This window comes from Semicossyphus pulcher, unplaced genomic scaffold (assembly GCF_022749685.1).
Source record: "Semicossyphus pulcher isolate SPU_LCO1_2020_fin unplaced genomic scaffold, fSemPul1.0.p SCAF_17, whole genome shotgun sequence".
Lineage (NCBI taxonomy): Eukaryota > Metazoa > Chordata > Actinopteri > Labriformes > Labridae > Semicossyphus > Semicossyphus pulcher.
In genome coordinates, this window is record NW_027211681.1 from 893,619 (window position 1) to 911,475 (window position 17,857).

At 40.9% G+C, this 17,857-nt stretch overlaps 1 protein-coding gene and 1 non-coding gene across 6 annotated transcripts in view; both read right to left on the reverse strand.

The window, feature by feature from the left end:
• The window catches only part of htt (huntingtin), a 38,917-nt gene that overhangs the window by 14,490 nt on the left and 6,570 nt on the right, over nucleotides 1–17,857 (reverse strand). For 3 of the 5 annotated variants that reach the window (XM_069665247.1, XM_069665245.1, XM_069665243.1), the window contains 33 exons: nucleotides 17,421–17,809; nucleotides 15,499–15,625; nucleotides 15,273–15,388; nucleotides 15,062–15,173; nucleotides 13,819–13,956; nucleotides 12,293–12,451; nucleotides 12,123–12,220; nucleotides 11,912–12,051; nucleotides 11,472–11,535; nucleotides 10,246–10,346; nucleotides 9,948–10,094; nucleotides 9,672–9,792; nucleotides 9,427–9,572; nucleotides 9,089–9,252; nucleotides 8,712–8,935; nucleotides 8,449–8,575; nucleotides 8,224–8,351; nucleotides 8,035–8,145; nucleotides 7,777–7,854; nucleotides 6,862–7,085; nucleotides 6,464–6,542; nucleotides 5,140–5,301; nucleotides 4,963–5,018; nucleotides 4,636–4,784; nucleotides 4,336–4,472; nucleotides 4,133–4,249; nucleotides 3,141–3,263; nucleotides 2,728–2,987; nucleotides 2,455–2,597; nucleotides 2,083–2,311; nucleotides 1,553–1,694; nucleotides 1,187–1,366; nucleotides 851–1,027 (listed from right to left, as the gene is read on the reverse strand). In XM_069665247.1, the coding sequence (XP_069521348.1) occupies nucleotides 851–1,027; nucleotides 1,187–1,366; nucleotides 1,553–1,694; nucleotides 2,083–2,311; nucleotides 2,455–2,597; nucleotides 2,728–2,987; nucleotides 3,141–3,263; nucleotides 4,133–4,249; nucleotides 4,336–4,472; nucleotides 4,636–4,784; nucleotides 4,963–5,018; nucleotides 5,140–5,301; nucleotides 6,464–6,542; nucleotides 6,862–7,085; nucleotides 7,777–7,854; nucleotides 8,035–8,145; nucleotides 8,224–8,351; nucleotides 8,449–8,575; nucleotides 8,712–8,935; nucleotides 9,089–9,252; nucleotides 9,427–9,572; nucleotides 9,672–9,792; nucleotides 9,948–10,094; nucleotides 10,246–10,346; nucleotides 11,472–11,535; nucleotides 11,912–12,051; nucleotides 12,123–12,220; nucleotides 12,293–12,451; nucleotides 13,819–13,956; nucleotides 15,062–15,173; nucleotides 15,273–15,388; nucleotides 15,499–15,625; nucleotides 17,421–17,809 (4,868 nt within the window). The remainder of the gene's footprint in view (nucleotides 1–850; nucleotides 1,028–1,186; nucleotides 1,367–1,552; nucleotides 1,695–2,082; nucleotides 2,312–2,454; nucleotides 2,598–2,727; nucleotides 2,988–3,140; nucleotides 3,264–4,132; nucleotides 4,250–4,335; nucleotides 4,473–4,635; nucleotides 4,785–4,962; nucleotides 5,019–5,139; nucleotides 5,302–6,463; nucleotides 6,543–6,861; nucleotides 7,086–7,776; nucleotides 7,855–8,034; nucleotides 8,146–8,223; nucleotides 8,352–8,448; nucleotides 8,576–8,711; nucleotides 8,936–9,088; nucleotides 9,253–9,426; nucleotides 9,573–9,671; nucleotides 9,793–9,947; nucleotides 10,095–10,245; nucleotides 10,347–11,471; nucleotides 11,536–11,911; nucleotides 12,052–12,122; nucleotides 12,221–12,292; nucleotides 12,452–13,818; nucleotides 13,957–15,061; nucleotides 15,174–15,272; nucleotides 15,389–15,498; nucleotides 15,626–17,420; nucleotides 17,810–17,857) is intronic. The other 2 variants (XM_069665246.1, XM_069665244.1) reach the window with 1 other exon arrangement.
• On the reverse strand, nucleotides 7,580–7,709 carry LOC138595451 (small Cajal body-specific RNA 14). Its single transcript, XR_011308498.1, has one exon. It is a non-coding gene; the product is annotated as a small Cajal body-specific RNA 14 (non-coding RNA).

The following is a 17,857-nucleotide window of genomic DNA, read 5'->3' on the forward strand; positions in this document are numbered from 1 at the left end:
CTTTTGTGCATCATTTTATGATGATTACTTACTCTTTTGTTCTGAGAAGTAGCCTCTGTATTTGTGCAACATTGCACCAATTCACATTGATTTTACATGCCTTCATCTTAAAACATTAATACATTATATTTATCATATACATTTGTATTCCATTACTAGAAATATTTTATTTTAATTTTGTGCACTTGCAAACGTAGCAACAACAACTATACATTCTCATTCTCTAGGGCAGCAAAATGAAAATTTACTTCCTTGTAGCCTAATGGCAATTTTGAAGGTTTCTGGCCCTTCTATTTATCAACAGAGTGACGGAGCGCATCCCTGTAACCATACCAATTCACTCTTGCTCGCATGCACACAGGTCAAGAGACAAACACATTCAGAGGCACAGAAAGAGAGAGATGCAGATACTGAGACTCACAGAAACAAGACACTCATCAAAATGTGCTCACTTTTTGCCATGCAAGCACATCTGTGTTGCTACGTAGTGGCTAATGGCTGCTCATAATAACCTTACTTCAAAATGATGCGCAGCACAGAAAATAAACACACACAGCCAAGTCATTTTAAGATTGGCAGGTTGAGCTCAAGCTGAGCATCATGTGGGTCAACTTTTAAGGTCAGAAAATCCAGAATTCCAGATCTCTCTCTCCCACCCCCACCCCCACCCCCCAAAAAACATTCCTGATGTTAACTATTGTATCAGTAGATACTATTGTATTGTAGAGTATCTGCAAAGCCCATTAAATCTCCCTACCTGTGTGCTTGTAAGTTGAACTTGTATAGGTAAACATTTTCTTGCCACACAGTAGTTTGACACTTAATTGGAATTTACTGCATAAAGCTCTACCTGTAAGGTCTCAGCCAGCAGCATCTCTACCCTGCGACATGCCAGTGTGTCCACCATGCGAGCCAGAACCCTGAAGGGTGTACTGAGCAGCTTGTCCACATACAGCATCAGCAGGGAGCCAGACTGACTCAGGTGGATGCCTTCCAAACACTGCAGAGTCTTTTTTAACATGGTAGGCTGCGAAGGAAGAGAGAATTCAGTTAGCGAGGTAGTCAAGGTATTACAGATACTAAGGCAAGGAGAAAGGTGAGGAAAGATAACGCTAAATTTACAACAGTGAAAAAACAAACAATTAATGCATAAAACTCTTTAAGAGAGAAAAGGATGTAATCTCACAGTAGTGAGGTTGTCACAGCGTGACTGGATTGCCTGAATGAAGAGGCCACTGGCAGCTGAGTTGCGGTGCACAGCGCTGATGAAATCCTGCACTGGAGGCTCATGGGAAAGGCTGATGAGGTCACGCACATGGTTGACAATCAGCCAGGTCAGATGTTCTGAGTCATGGAGGTTCTGACACTATAGAAGTGAGAAAAATTGTCATAACAACCTCATATTCACATGTGACTAGTATTACCTGGGTCCTCTTGTAATTTGTAATAATTGCAGAGGTCATCTGTGATCTTAATCCCATTTGTTATTTAGCCCAGCATTTTAATCAATGAGAGACAATATTTTGTTTCTCATACATTCTTTAAGTCTCACCACATAGTCACAGAAGAGGATGAGGGCTCCCCTGCGTACAATCTCTCTGTTCACCATGGATAACCGAGTCTCAGGCTTGTCCTCTTCTCCTTCCCCAGAGGAGTGAGGGCTCAGCAGCTTTGTACATGACAGGCTGTGTCTCCTGATAGAAGAAAGAGAGAGAAAGATTGAGACAGGGCAGATGGTCCAAAATCAAATCCCTGTAAGAACTTTTGCAGAGGACTGTATCTTATGACTATTTTCAGCTCCACAAATTAATCCCATGATTATACAGATTTTAAAAACAAAGAAAATGGTCCATTTTGGTCACAGAACATCTCACCAGTGGTATACAATTAATGTATTCAATATTATGATAAACTTGTGATTTGATATTCTGTGATACTGTACACTTGCATTTACATTACTACATTACATGACTGTAAGATGGATGTCCATACATTTTTAACCAGCATTTTAGGAGTATTTCTCCATCCAATTGTGGTTGAATGATTAAGCTCTACACAAAAAACTTTGACATCTGTTCTTACCTAGGTGTCTGGTGCACCTCCGCCCACCAGGAGTAGTTAGTGTAGTTGATGATGAGGAGGACCTGGCACCACAGCAGCACCAGAGAGGGGTGGGTCGTGATCAAGCACTGCACCATACTGTTGAGACCCTCCAAGGGGTAAAACAGGTTAGCATCAGTGCTAGTCTGTCCACCTCCGCTCTCACCCTTAAGGAGACGACTAGCTGCAGCTGTGATCCTGCGAAACATTCCTGTAATAGAAGAGAAAGAAGAGGGAAAGGACTGTAATACATTTTAATAAAGATGGCTTACATATCAAGTGCACGACTTTAAAAGATTATGCAAAGAAGCTTTTCCTACATTTTTCACGAAACAAAATCACTGATAAGCTCACCACTTTTGAATACATGTATGAGACACATGAGCAGTGTGCCCAGCTGCTGGCAGTAGAAGGTGTGTTGCTGCTCTGTTATGTCCACTTTCACCTGTCTGGAGGAAATGTCATCCAGCAACACTCCTACCAGCTGGAGCAGGAACCTATAAGGAGGAGAGAGGGGACACATTTATCAGGGGGAAAACAACACATAGAGGCAAGTGAGTGGTTGCAAAAAAGCAGGGATGGAGCTTTAGGAATTCTTAAAAATACAGACTAAGGAAACTCACTCACCTGGCAAAAGTTTCCTCAGGTGGGGATTTCTGTGCCTCACCATTAGGCTCCTGGTTACCAAGCATGTCACTAGAGGGCGGTTCACTTGGGGTGGGGCTCTGATGATGCAGACGACGAATTGTGTGGCATGAGAGGAGGTGCGGAGAGAGGGAGAGTTCTTGGATCCGGGACAGGACAATGTCCTCAGTGGACTGGGAGACGAGTACTCTGAGCACAGCCAGGATACCAGACACCCACAGTTGGACTGTAGCAACTGAAGCCTGGAGGAGCAGAGGTTTGTAAAAGATAGCGATATGACAACAAATTAATCACTTTAACAGCTGATCTACTATCTGATACTGATCTATCAAGATAAATTAAATAAGTAAGTCAAAAGTTGTTTTCGCATTCTATTATCAGATAAAATGTCTCACCATGCTGGCCGGGGTGGTGAACATACTCTTGAGCAGCATGTCTACAGGTCTGAGAGAGGAGGGTGCCACAGTCTCAAACAGAGTGTTCAACACTCCCAACGCCTCCGGGGAGTCCAGGTGCATCTGCACGACAACACATGCAAATAAGGGTTGTTACAATTTCATGACCTTTGTTATAGTCCATGTCAGGGGTTGTTTAACTAAATTTTTTCTGTCATTGACTGTCTTCAGGTTTTTCAGTCACTGTTGAAAAGAAAAATGTATTCTGTCAAAATGATGGACTGAGGACAATCTATGCCACTGTTATCCCTGTTAAGTTACTCACAGGCAAAATATAGAGGCATCTGTGGTGATGGACAAACTGGTAGCGAGTGTGCATACAAATTAGCTAATTTTGTCTCTAGTCTCACATGCATGACCTAGATGTCTCGCTGGCTTTTAGCCAAGAAAGCTATAATCAAAATGCCACAACTGCTGATTGCCCAATGTTGCTTAAGAAGGCCCAGAAATTGTGACATGTTTAATAAATGGGATGAAAAGTGAGATTGATTTGGTAGAGGATAAAGGATAATCAAGGCATCTTGCTAGTGGGAGTTAACGATAATAAGCAAGCGACTGCAAAGAGTGGGAGTAGTTCACGTGGCAGAGGGGGCAAGACTGCAAAATGTTTTGTGAATTCAGTGTCCTTTCTATGATCCTATTGCATCCTAGATAAATCTGTCACACGTTAGCTTTTACTACAGGTATAACAGAAGCAGGCAAAGCGACATCATAGCTATGAGTTTTTATCCAGTTTTTCAATTTTATATACTGAACATATTACATATGCACTTATAAAAGTTGAAATGCTATTAAAAAGTCTATGTCTGTTCATTATTGTCCAACATTTTGATTTTTTATAATGATAGAATAATACACGACCCTGTCCTTCAACAGGACAGACAACAAGAAAATCATAGATACAACATATATACCTGCGTGGATTGTCCTACCTGCTGCTTAGCAATCATGGGAAGTATAACATCAGCAATCTGCCTAGACAATCGCTTCCACTTGTCCTCATTCTCTTTGTGACACTGCTGCAGCACAAGGATAAACATCTCCAACACCTACAACACGAGTCAACGCAAAATGTCAGGCAGAGAAGAGATTAGCTGGATTAGCATGCTGTGTCTGTTTAAATCTGTAAACATACCTGATGGTATTGCACAAGTCTGAGCAGCATAGAGACCACCACTTCTTTCTGTGTATCTAGCTCTTTGCCTGCATCTGCTTTGTTCGAGCCCCTTAAAACAAACAGGTCGTGCACTATTGGCTGCAAGGCTGGGATGGCTTGGAGGAAGGAGGAAAGTAAAGTTTGATTATGTTTATTTTAAAAAAAAGCAAATACATTTTAGTGTCCCCTCTCAATAAAAAAATAGAAAAAGTAAAGTTTGGTGAAAAAAGGAGAGGATGTAATTGTGTATGTATTGAGCATTGCTTGTATTCATCTCACCGTGAGTGACTGCTTTCCTTCCACTTGCCATGATGCCGTCACACAGCTGGATGATCTTAGGGATGCTGATTATCTGCTTGGAATGGTAACGCTCATAAGACAGCAGCACCAGGAAGAAAAAGATGTTGGGAATGATGGCCTCCGAATCTCTGCCAAAAGTAACACAACAGTTATGTTTTTTAGTTCACGTGAGGGCACTGGAATATATAAACTAGTCTACAGTTAAGCCAAGCTTGATCATTTTTGCAACAAACTCAGACAGGCCTGAGAGCCCATTGGCTTCTGAAAATACCACAATACGTTATTCTTTAACTGAAGTAAACCCACCTGAACTGGCCCACTTCAATGTACTCAAACTGCTTCAGGACAAAGCCGATGAACACCTGAAAAAAAGATCTCTTATAGTAAATAAACTCTTAAATATCTCTTTCTGAGTAAGATCAATTCCAAAAGTGTAAAATAAGCTCAGACCACAGAATGTGTGTTTTGGTTATTTTGTTTCACCTGATCCGAGTCCAGCAGGCAGTAGTTGACTCTGAGCTGCACAAGTTGGGCAAGCAGGTCCAGAACTTGTCTCTGCAGGTTCACGGAGGTGCTGGTAGTGTACTGCTTTAAAGCTTTGATCACCAGCGGCTCAAACAGACGAATGTGGTTGTGGATAGCATTCTGGAAAAACAAAGATGAGCTTATAGAACAGCACATTACTTTGCACTTGCATCTCCTTCTATCCCATTTTTCGGCCCATCCGGTCGAGGCAGATGGCTGTTCAACATGAGTCTGGTTCTGCTCAAGGTTTCTGCCTGTTAAAAGGAAGTTCTTCCTTGCCAATGTGCCGAATATTGCTAAGTGCTACTCATGGTGATTCAAGTTGGGCCTCTCTTCAAATAACATAAAGAGTCGGTCTAGACCTGCTCTTTTTGTAAAGTGTCTCGAGATAACTCTGGTTATGATTTGGCGCTATACAAATAAAATTTGATTGATTGATTGATTGATTGATACTATAAACAAAACTAGGTCAAAACCTAGTATGTGGCCGACCGCATTAGGTCTATGTGCGCTTTTGTGGGCAATGTGTTACAAGGACTGTCCTTATGAAGCTGATGACAACATGTTTGAAAGCAGGTGCGCACTGTGGACGTAGGTGAGGACAACGGATAAGCAGCGGAGGAGCAGCCCCGCCTACTCCTCGAACAAAGTATCCAGAGCCATATAGACAGAGAGTCATGTCACTGGAGGTCCAATATGCTCCATGATCCGCCATTGCGATGTCGCAACTTTCTCTCTCTACGGCTCTGAAAGTACAGTCAGTCAGTCAGTCAGTCAGTCAGTCAGGTGTAGGGCTGACCCCGGCTGTCAGCTAAAAATTAGCTATAAAATGATAATTCATAAAAAAACCATTTGGTGTCTTCTGATCTACAACAGCCATTCCCAAACTTAAGAATGCAGCATCCCGCTAAAAATATTCTGGGGCCTACCCACTATTACCCACTATTCCAATCACACAACTTTGATCAACACCTGAGGCAGAGATCAAGTATTACACAATATATTTGTATTTCTTACATGGAGAAAGAAAAAAAAATCAATTGAAAGGCAATACCATTCAAATAAAGAACCTGTCCACATAAAGGTAACAATTTGTTAAGCAAAGAAATAAGTGCAATTGTAAAAATTCAAATTGAAAAACAAAAACTACTGTATTGTTAATGACCTCTTTTGGCCCATCTAAAAAGGACCTCCACATTCCACCAGGAGGCAGGGACCCACACTTTGGAAGTCACAGATCTACAATCCTCATTTAACTTGTGCAGGAAAAATGCAAGTTTACCTTGTCTCCTCTGTGGCGTGTTGCATTTGCAATGTTGGACCTCAGCTGGTTTGAAGCTTTTTGCATGACATCAAACCATCTAGAAGTGAAAAAGAATGCAGGTTCAGTTATGTTTGACCCATTCTATTTATTCTGTGCATTTATCTGGAAGCATATCAGCATAAGCATGTATGGACGGAGGAGAGATGAGAGTCAATAGTCGTAAAATGTAGTCCAAAAATAGCCCTTCCCACTTTTTAGAGCAAACTATGTGAAATTAGACAAACAGCTTTTAATCCAAGAATGGACAGGCTCTTGTTAATTTTTCCCCATGGGTAGTTAAAACACGTTAGACAAACAGATTTGAAGACCATGACTCTCTTAAGCTCCTTTCTCAAATCTGTGTAGCTACAACTCACCCAGAGGTGTCCTGCTCCTGTTCGGCCTGCACCATGTTGCGCAGACTTGCATCAGCAAGAGCCTGAGTGAAGTGAGTGTACGGCGCCATGAAGCAGTAATGGTAGAGGCCGGGTCGCAGGCTGGACGAGCCAAGGCGGAGAGCCTTTCCCTGGGATCGGCTCGGTCCACTCAGGACGCCCTCGTATTGGGAAGCCAGATTGGTGCCAAACAGAGTCTTCAACAGCTAAAGAAAAAAAGGTAATCAGTTACTAGAAAAAGAAAATACAATAGTTTGGACTGCTTGTTTGTTTAGATGTGTTGTATTCTTTAATATTTTACTTTAACAATAATAAATTCACTTTAACTTTAAGTGTTTAATGTTTGTCTTAGTATTGGACCACCTTTTTCCAAACCTGAAATATATCTGATTGTTTAAATTTTTTTTTACAACTAATTAATATTGATCTTGAATGTTTGAGAGTTAATGTATCCGAGCAAGCCCTGGAGCGGACTCAGCCTATTTTATTAAAAAAGAAAAAAAAAACGCATCTCGTTAACAACATTATTCAGATAGACTGGCTGTGCTAATTGCTCCTATTTCCGTTTTAAGACTAATTTCTGTATTAATATAGAGCAAACTACTTTAACCGTAAGGCAGAGAATTACTTCCTATATGTTTTGTAATGCTGATCCTGTCCAGCTTTAATTTTCTAAGGGAATTTAATGTGTCTGTATATAGATGTATGGAACCATCGCACAGGGAAACCAATGCCTTTACAGGCCCTGTCGGCAGGAACCAGCCTCAATCTGTGTGGAGTCACACTGGTTGCCGCACACTGCTCAGTGCTGGAACCATAAAGACCACCACACACAATAAATGTGACAAAAGAACAAAAAAGTAATCTGGATTCATTGCAAACACACACGTTACTGACCTGTTGTACACAAACCGTAGCCATTGTTGGTTCTCTGGAGAAACAGGACTTAAGGTAGCCCAAGATTTCCTCAACACACTACAATAAAGAAATCCATAAAATTATATGATACATTTTTTATTTTCTTCTGCGCATGAATGGTTATACATTGGCTAATGAGAATGAAACTAATCTGATCTCCAATCATCCAGTATCTTCTCCATCCTGCTTGCACTAATAAACACTTAAACAGTGTCCGATTTCAAATAGAGGTGTTACCTTGCTGATGTCATGTAGTGTGGCCAGCTCCAGGAGCTGGGACAGAACATCTAGAGTGGAACGCAGGAAACCTCCAAACTTCTCTTGGCTACTGTGGAGGTCCAGTGTCACCTAGAAGATAAATAGTTAATGCCATTTCTAACACTTTGATGCTATGATAGGAAGTTAAAAATGGAGGCATGTTCTGACCTTGTAGTTGGCATGAGTAGCTTTGAGGACATCATACAGCTTGAGGTAGGGTGGCAAATGGTAGAAGTTGCCAAGGGTGGTTGATTTGTTTACGGCAGTTGACCCTGTGTTGTCTGCTAACCTGCCTGCTAGCAAAAAGCACAAAATTAAACGTATTGACCATTCACAGACACCTCACTGTGTTTATCTGTACCTGCGCTAGTGCGTGGCCAGGTGTGCATGTACCTGTGTTGACCTCATTGCCTTTCTTTGGGCTCATCGGAGCAACACTAGGCTCAGCTGCATCCTTCTCCTTGCCTTTTCTCCGAATGGGACTGAGGGAGGGGGTGTTGCTCAGGGAGGGGAGGGTGGCCTTAAAGATATGTAAAAAGTTAACTAAATACAATGGCTAACTTGTTATCATAAAAAGATAAATGCCTTTTAAAGTTTAAAACAACCACCTTGTTCTCAGTGATTGCATCTGGTTTGATTGGCTCATATTCAGTTACCTTCACAGCTGGTCCAGGTGGTGTGTCATCCAGCACATGGGCACAGATGTTGAGGATCTTCAGTAGGTGGGAGAAGAGCTGCTCCACCATGGCCACCAAGGAGCGCTCAGCCAGCCCCACCCAGGGTTCCTCCATTTTATTTGGGCCTGCACTGGGGTTCGTGCTACCACTGCTGCCTTCTTCTTCTCCAGCCCAGGGGTTGCGCATGCATTTAGGAGCCACAGCTGGGAAAAACAATAAAATACTGGTTAATCTATTACAGGCTGATGCTTTTTCCCTAAAAGTTTTGTTTTATTAAATGGTGTGTTTGCAAGACTATACAAGTTCAAGCTACATGAACAGTATTTTTAGGTAACATTTGTATGCATATTACCCACCAGAAAGCAAATTGCCAGAAAGCACAAGTGCGTCCTGGTGTGCAGAGAGATCCAGTGGAAACCAGGCAGATGAGAGTAAGGACAGGACCATGTTGGCCATTCCCACTGTCAGAGTCCTCCGCTCAGTGTCTGCAGCAGAGGAGGTGCTCAAAGAGGAAGGGGCACTGCTGAGCACAGAGGGACAAGGACAGAGGAGTTATAGTCGTGTACAGAGACAGGGGAATGGAAATGAATCACAGGTAAATTGTGTTGAAATTGTGCGGCAGACGCAGTATGCAACAAGGATGGCACTAAATGTACAGGTAGAAAATAATTATTTCAAGAGAGAGGTAACAAACCTGAGAGCTCTGCCCCTGCTGCGGTTGAGACTAGAGCGAGAAGAAAAACTGCTACTGGAGCTAATATAGCCGCAGTGCCAGCCTATGCTCCAAGTGCACACTGGAAAATTTAAAGTCAGGAGGCATAATGCCTCACAGCAGCCAAACTGCAAAGAAAAATACATTCGATTTTTAAACACAAAAACAGATGAAATGTATTATATAGTGGGCATAAAAAATGTTAAGTGTTATGTGTGAAAGCTCACAGTCAGGGCTCTGGAGGTAGAGGAGGTGAAAGCATGGGAAACGGCAGTAACAACTCTGGATAAATTGTTCTCCAGTGTGACATCAGCCACAGTGTTGGACAAGTTGAAGCCTCTGTATGTCCTGGAAGTCAGAAAAGAAAAGAACTCTTAAAAGATCTTGTTTTGTGATGTGATTTGTGTGTACATGAGCTTTGCAATTTAAACTCTTGAACAAAGGAAAAAAATAAGGTAAAGCCTAATTTCTACAAGAGGTGACATCAAATGAAAGTGTAGTACCTTGTGATTGTGCTAACTGTCAACTGGGAGGGGGGTTGTGTCTCGTGCATCAGCAGCTGCAGGTAGACTGAACTCTGGTCCCGGGCAATAGCCACCACTGGATCCACTTGACCCTGGTCACAGTCATAGAACAACCTGGGAACCAGCCTGGTGGGAGGCACAGAGACATGAGGGGATGTTAGGGGAAATGAGAAGGGTGACATTACAAGTATTATCTATCCACAAGATAGATAGTGAGAATAGTGTGTGTACATTAGTAGTGTGTGTACTACTAGTGAGAATAGAAAAGATAGTGTACCTGCTGACAGAAGAGGCTGCCACATGTCGGACTCTAGGGTCATCATCTCCCAACAAGCGGATCACCACGTCATTCAGGACTCGTTCCTGCAGCCGCAGCCGCTAGACAGAGAGGAAACACGGACACATCAAAGCCAAACTCAGTTACTCTAACTGAAAACTTCAAATACACATTGCGTGTTAATATATCCACCAGTGGTTTCTTTTGTTTGTTTGTTTGCTGCTTGTATCTGCAATCGCATTTTCTCAGTCACTACCCTAAGCTCATGACCATGGGTGATGGTTGGAATGTGGATCTAATGGTAAGTTGAAAGCTTTGGCTTCTGGCTCTGCTCTTTTCACCAGAACTGTTTGTGACAATACCTGCATTACTGCTGACTAGGGATGCACTGATGGAGAAAATCAGGGCTGATACCGATACCAATGTTTTTTTTCAATAACTGTAATGTTTGTTATTATTAATGCCCTCGTCTGGATAAGGGGTCAAACTTAACTTAAATTATAAAAAAAATATATGTATTGAGGCCTTCATCACACTCTTTGAGAAAGCATGAATTCAATCTTTCAAATTTCCAATGCATCTTTGTATTTTAACTTCTTTCACATAAAAATGATCTTTTTTCAGAATTTGAATCGGCTTTATTGGCCAAGTATGTTGGCACATACAAGGAATTTGACTCTGGGTTTTCTTTGCCATGGTGTATGACCTGTGACATGAAACTGTCTTCCACAATCTCACCTTGGTAGCAGAGTTTGGCTTTTCCTCACCCAGTTTTAAGCCTCCTACATAGCTGTTTCAGCTAATGACCGTTTCAACCTACATGTGAAATTGATGATCATTAGCACCTGTTTGGTATAATTGGTTGATCATACACCTGACTATAATCCCACAAAATCGTGCAAGCGTACCTATAAGAATTGACGCCTGTTTGAAAGCAAAGGGTAGTAACACCAAATATTGATTTGATTTAGATTTTTCAAAAAATAACTGCCCAAATAAAATCTTTGTGAAAACAAATACTTTTATGTTACAATCAAATTTACTGCACAATTAAAGCCCTTAAAGAATAAAAACATCGGCTACTGCCATTGGAGCCTCAAGAGGCTATACAGTCATCGAGGAAAGTTGATGGGTTCCTTGAATGCTGTCCAAGAAACATCAACAAAACACTAAAAGACCTGCATTTCCGCAGCAATAGCACAAGAAAGGAAGAATGCAGAAATTACCCCAGTGTAGTGATGATCCCCTTTGTGTAAAGCCTCCGTTTTCCTCTCCAAGAAATTGAGTAACCTAAAAGCGGTAAGAGTGAAAATGTTTAACAGGTGTCACATGTTTTTTAATAGAGTTGCATTATATTTAGTGCTGTCAGGCCATTAAAATAATCTAATTACAGGCTTTGTAATTAATTCATCGCAATTAATCACATTACATGTAGATTTACTCTGGATTACAGTTTCTAGATGGTTATATCTTACTTCCACCTTTGTACTTTTTTCTTTTACTTATTAAGTGTTATTTCACAAACTTCACTTTGCTTCCCTTCAGTTTAGACATTTCATATGCAGTTTATCACCATTTAGAAAATGCACATTTCACAACAGTGGACAAATGCCTGCAGTTAGCTACAGTAACACACACACACACACACAAAAAAAAATTAGCCTACCGGAAGTCCATCTCAGCCAGGGTCTCCAAGAGCTCAGTACGAACAAGCCAATACGATGAGTCCCTAAGAGCAAGCAGGTCTATCACCAACTGCAGGCCAAGCTCACTCAGGGTACTGCTGCACACAGTCATGATGCAGTGCTGAAACACACCCAAAAGGTCAGACCCACAAACACACAGACTACTGACTTACTCTTGCAGATCTTTCTTACCCTCACTGCAGAACAAGCCATCTTGCAGGTGACAGACGATTCATCTTTCAGAGTTTTCTGGAGCAAAGGCACCAAGTCCACCAGGGACAGAGGGTTACCTGAGGAATAACAAGACAGGCATTAAATACTCTCAAAGCTTTCAATATGTCATACTCCTGACACAAACCTACCTGTTGCACTTTGCACACTGGCCAGCCAGGTGTCTATGTTGAAACGTGTTTTGGTGAGTGCTGCCTGAATAATGGCTGCAGAGAGGATGGCCGTGGCCCCTCTAATCTGGGGGTCCCCATGGTCAATGAGGCCCAGAATGTCACTGACATACTGCTGCTCTACAAGTGGACAGAGAAAGAGAGCGGGGTCACAGAAAGCACTTCAAAAAGTCAGCACTTAATGTATTTCTGACTGCAGTTTAAGATAAGATAAATAAGATAAGATGGTACTTTATTGATCCAATGAGGAGAAATTCGGTTGTTACAACAGCACAAAGACAAGTAGCAAGAAGGCAAGTACAAATAGAAATAGGAATAGATAAAATTAAAATAAAATAAAAAAGAGGTATATACAACTAGTATACAAAAGTGACAATCTAAAGTGACATATATGGGTAATAGCAGCAACATGTAGCAATATGAAATGATACAGTATGAAGTATGAATAGTGCAGTATAAATAAGGTGCAAAATGAAAAGTGTCACATAAATACAGTATGATAAATACAGTATATTATATTACAGTATGTATACATATACATATATATACATACATATATATACATATATATACACATTTCACATACATATATACATATATACATATATACATACATACATACATACATACATACATACATAGTATGATATGGAATATTAAGTCAATAACGGTGTATATTACAGCAGCAAAAACAGCATTAAAAATGCAATGATATAGGTTTTTGCATAGCACATTTTTCTGTAGGCCTTTAAATTATGGCTGATTAAGTCCATTAAGTTTCTTCAGTTTCAAGACTCTGACATTATGAATTATGGCTCTGTATCATATTCACTCGGACACTTAAGTATAGCAGAGCATTGATTAATGTTAGAAACATCTTCCCTTTTGGGACTTTGGCAAAAGTCTACTTCATAATACTCGTAATACTAGAGAATGTGAGGGAACACAAATCAACAAAAATGAACAGCTATTTTAATAAAGATATTCAGGTTCATTCATTCATAAAAAATGATTTATATTCTTAATATTCTTAATATTATACTACTAACACTACAATGTGAGCTCTTAAAGAACAATATTAAACCCACACAGGTGTTTGCACTTACTGCTCAATTAGACCCCTTCTCAAGACATCTCTCTTACTTATCTGTTACTGGTTTAAGAACTTAATTGAACACAGCTGAATCTCAGCATAGGTCCACCCATTGTCAACCTGAGCAGAGGTCTAAAAACAAGAATCTTAGGAAACACTGTGTGGGTGTGCAGAGCCTCGAAATATATGACCCACGCCCCCACCACCGGAATATTGTATGATGTTCATCTTTTTCATCAATTTTAAATTACTAATGTAGACTTTGATAATTAATCTTGCAAAATGAGTTTATTCCATAAACATGAGCCTGAATATAGGGCTTTAGTTGTTACTGATCATTTTGAGGGTCATGACTCGGTTGAGTAAGTTTGTTTTTAAATTCTTACACCCTTACCTCCCACTGGAATGCCGTCCAGCGGCTCCAGGTAAAGGGAATTGAAGAAGGCTTCTGGATGCAGCGCAGCTGCTGCACCAACACAGCTGACCGCCAGAGCCTTTACACTCACTCGCACCTCCTTGTCAGGGGTGAGACCTGGAAACGCATAACGCAGCGAAGATAAACAAAACACACACATACACACAAAGATGTCAGATAAAAACTAATGAAGTGAATGCTGTATGCTGAAAAGCTGATGCTAAACACACTGTTTGGTTTATATGTACAAAAAACAGTAATGTATTAAATATGTTGAGAACTCTAAGGTTTGTTGAAACCTTAAGTTAAAGTGAAAGTGATTGGTTTTAATGTTTATGAAGAAGCAGTTGAAGGAGTATGAATACTTTTGTAGTCTAATGTAGTCTGTGAGTTAACTGCTGACTTAATTTTTGTTTAAAAAGTAGGAAGGGTTCTTGTTGGAATAGATTGATTTTAAAGTTGATTAAAACTCATGCTTGATAGATGTAGTATATCATGTTTAAATGGAGAATCCAGCAGAAAGTAAAATTAAATAAGTTTTAAGCTCAACAGGGTGCAAAAAGGGGTATGAAAAACAGAAGTTTTGAAGGATGCATGCTTAACTTTGTATGAAAAAGTAGCTGATGAGGTATGACATTTGGAAATGCCAAGCTTGAGGCTTCAAAAAGTTAGTCTAAAAACCAAAGAGTAATGTAACAGTGACTACATCCACTTCTTATATACATTCTAGGGGTCGAACACAGGAATTTCACCAAGGACACCACTGTTTCTGTTCTGTGTGAAACATAAACTAAAACTACTTGGTTAGGCATTTAATAACAATTGTATGGAGTGAATAATGGTCAAAAAGAATTTGAGCTCACAAAATAATGTTCAAATAATTTCACTTTGAGATTTCAAAGTCTGAGTTGCAGACACACACATTTCGTATTTGCATGTGTGAACCTAAAGTTGCAAGTTTCTTTATGCCTCAGTTAGCCAATCAGCTCGCCTCCACGTTGTCCACTGACCACCAATGGTGTGTCTCTGTTGGCCATGTACCACTGATTGCTGTGCAAAAATACAACTTTATATCATGAGCAAAAAAATCAGAGAATCATCATGAGAAATGGCTCCTGATCGACAGATACCTTTGCTAAAGTAGCCGCTGCTAAGTGTAGCTTCTGTTAAAAAACTAGGTTAGTTTCACTGGTATTTATTGTGCAATTCTGATAACACGTACCATTCTTTTGTCCTGTCAGCAAGAAGGAAGCAGCAAGTAGCCGTACACAGTGCACCAGTGGTTCCACCTCCTGGTCTGTATAATGTCCAATTGGACCCTTTATCCGCGATGGCTATGAAGCAAGCATATGAGTAAGAGTCTGCAGATTATTCTTTTACCTTATGGTGCAAAATACTGGCATGGATGTTTTTTTGTGTACGTGCGTCTTTACCTTGTTGTCAGGTTCAGGTTCAGCAGGTTCATCCTTTGGTATGAAGCGGTCCACACTGCTGTCTGAACCCTGCCTGTTGTGGCCTCGGCCTTCGAAAAGATGAGGCTTGCTCAGAGCTGCATGCAAACACACATGGAGAGAATAAGCATAATCAATAAACAGAACTTGTCTTCAGTGCAAAGCAATCTCTCTGTGTTTGTGTTCACATTTGTTTACACTAACATACCCAGTGCTGACTGCAGGAATGGTTCTGAGGGTTCTTCTTGGGAGGAAGGTGCTACTCCTTCATCTTCTTCATCCTGTAGTGTTCCAATCTGCATCCCAGAGTACTGGCTTTCACTGCCATCCAGCACCTTATACACAGACACACAGAACAAATATGTCCAGAGGGTAACTAAGCCTAATTTACAGAAACAACAAATACAACAAATTTAAAATGCAACTGCATGCAAAGGATACCTAACAGGTCCGTCTCATGAATTATTAAGTTAGATTTGCTAGATTGATGACAAAGACAATGCATACCAAACAATGGCAAACATTGCAAGTCAAACAAACGTTCCCCTCTAAAGTTTTACTGAATCATGCTTGGATCAATTCAATTTGTAGCAAATCAACTTCAAACAGTAAAAAAGCACAGGTTGGGAACACTACAATGGTGGTTGCCACATTCCACCGGAAGAAGAGCAAACGTTTTCACTTTTAAATGACTTCCTCGAACACTAGGTACATTTCTAAGAGAAAACCTACATGAGGTCCATATAAGATATTACCAGAGAACTTGTTTTTTTAAGCCACATGTGTAAAGTATTCCATATCGAAGAATTTAAAAGTGTTTAATCAGGTTTGGCCTACACTGGAACAAAAGTCTGTCACAGACGCTTGTAGAGGAGACCAAATCCGAATGACAACAATTAAAGGAAAAGGTGGCCTTCATGCTTCTACTTTAAACTTTTCACTTCAAGCCAAGGTCCTTCAAAAGCATCGAATTTTGGGAGGAATCACAGGGGAAACAAGGATAACAGGAAGGGGCATGATGTATTTCAAATGACAACAAGACGGGGAAAGTAGCAATCAGGAAGGCAAATTCTGTGTATGGGTTGTCACGAACAAGCGAAAGAAAGAAGAAAAAAAGAATGAAGCTGAATTCAAGCAAACCCCTCCCACTCAGTTTAAAGAGTCCAACCGTCTGACCTTGTCACTAGTGCTAGAGGAGGAGGTGGCAAAGAAGGAAGAAGAGGAGGAGAAAGAGAAAGACGACGACGAAGAGGAAGCTGTGTAGACAGAAGAGTCGCTGTCTGTGGCGTCAGGACCCTCAGTGGAAGTTGGCGAGGGAGGGGGCTGCTCAATCACCCGCGGCAAAGGAGTGCGCGACTACGCCAAGTTAGGGAGAAGGACAAAGCAGAGGAGGCAAGACCATAGAGGTAGAATTGTTAAAATGGAGAAGTTCACACGTACATGCCTCTGATCGGGAGTAGGTTAACTTTTATTGCCCAAATTTGAAACTCTACCACACAAGGGGTTTGCATGTTGTGCTCCATTAAATACTTATTAAATGTATCAAAAGATAGCTGACAACCCGTTCCAAGAGCTTTGAGATAATACGTACATTGGGCCCATTAGAAAAGTAAATGAAAAGGCTTGCATCCTGTCACTTTCATCATATTTTTAGTATACTCCAAATTTTAAGTCTGGTATGTGAATCATCCCTTCTGTTTAAGATACTACCCAATATGGAATTTCAGACTTTTCTCTGCATTCATAAAAGGTCATTTTAATGGCATGAAGCATGAACTGAAGCTTATGTCTGTCTGGAGGAATGGTATAAAGTTTTGTTTGCAAGTATAAAATGTATATATAAAATATAGAGTTTTTTTCAGTTATTTTTACGTATTTGTAATTTGTAAGTAAAAGAACTTAAACATGCACTAATATAGCCATTTGATGCGTTAAAACAATTGGGAATGGACTATAGTTTGTTAAATATAAATATAGTTTTACATGTTAAGTACATTTTTTTAGTGTCTAGGGAAGCCCGCTGTCCTCTGAATTTCACATACATACACACAGAAGTAAAGTACTGTCGGTTCAAGCTCTATTCTCCAACCACATTCAACCTAATATGCATGTCCAGACAGTCACACTGACCAGTTCTGCTACGTCCGAAGGGGTGACAGCTGAATCTGGTCCCTCTGTGGTGGTCTGGGAGGAGTCACTGGGTGGAAGCGAGCGGTCATTAGTACCCAGTAAAGTCCCAGATGATCCTAGGGGCCCCCCCTCAGGGGTGGCATTCTCTGGAGTGGTATAGTCAGCGGTCTCTGGAGTGATGTTTGCCCCCCCACTTGAGCTCCGACTCAGCATTTCCTCCTCGTTGTCATTGGGTGACTCAGGAGTATCTGGTGCAGAGGTCCCGCCTCCCTGCTCTGAGGAGGAACCAAGGTCCACAGAGTCTCCCGGTTGCAAGGTATGTTGGGAGCGTGGCTGCTCAGTGATGATGTCCACCTGTGCCACAGAGGAGCCGTCTGCACCAACTGATGCTGAGAGGCAGTCAAACACAAAGCATGTTTTATACTGCTTGAAATTTC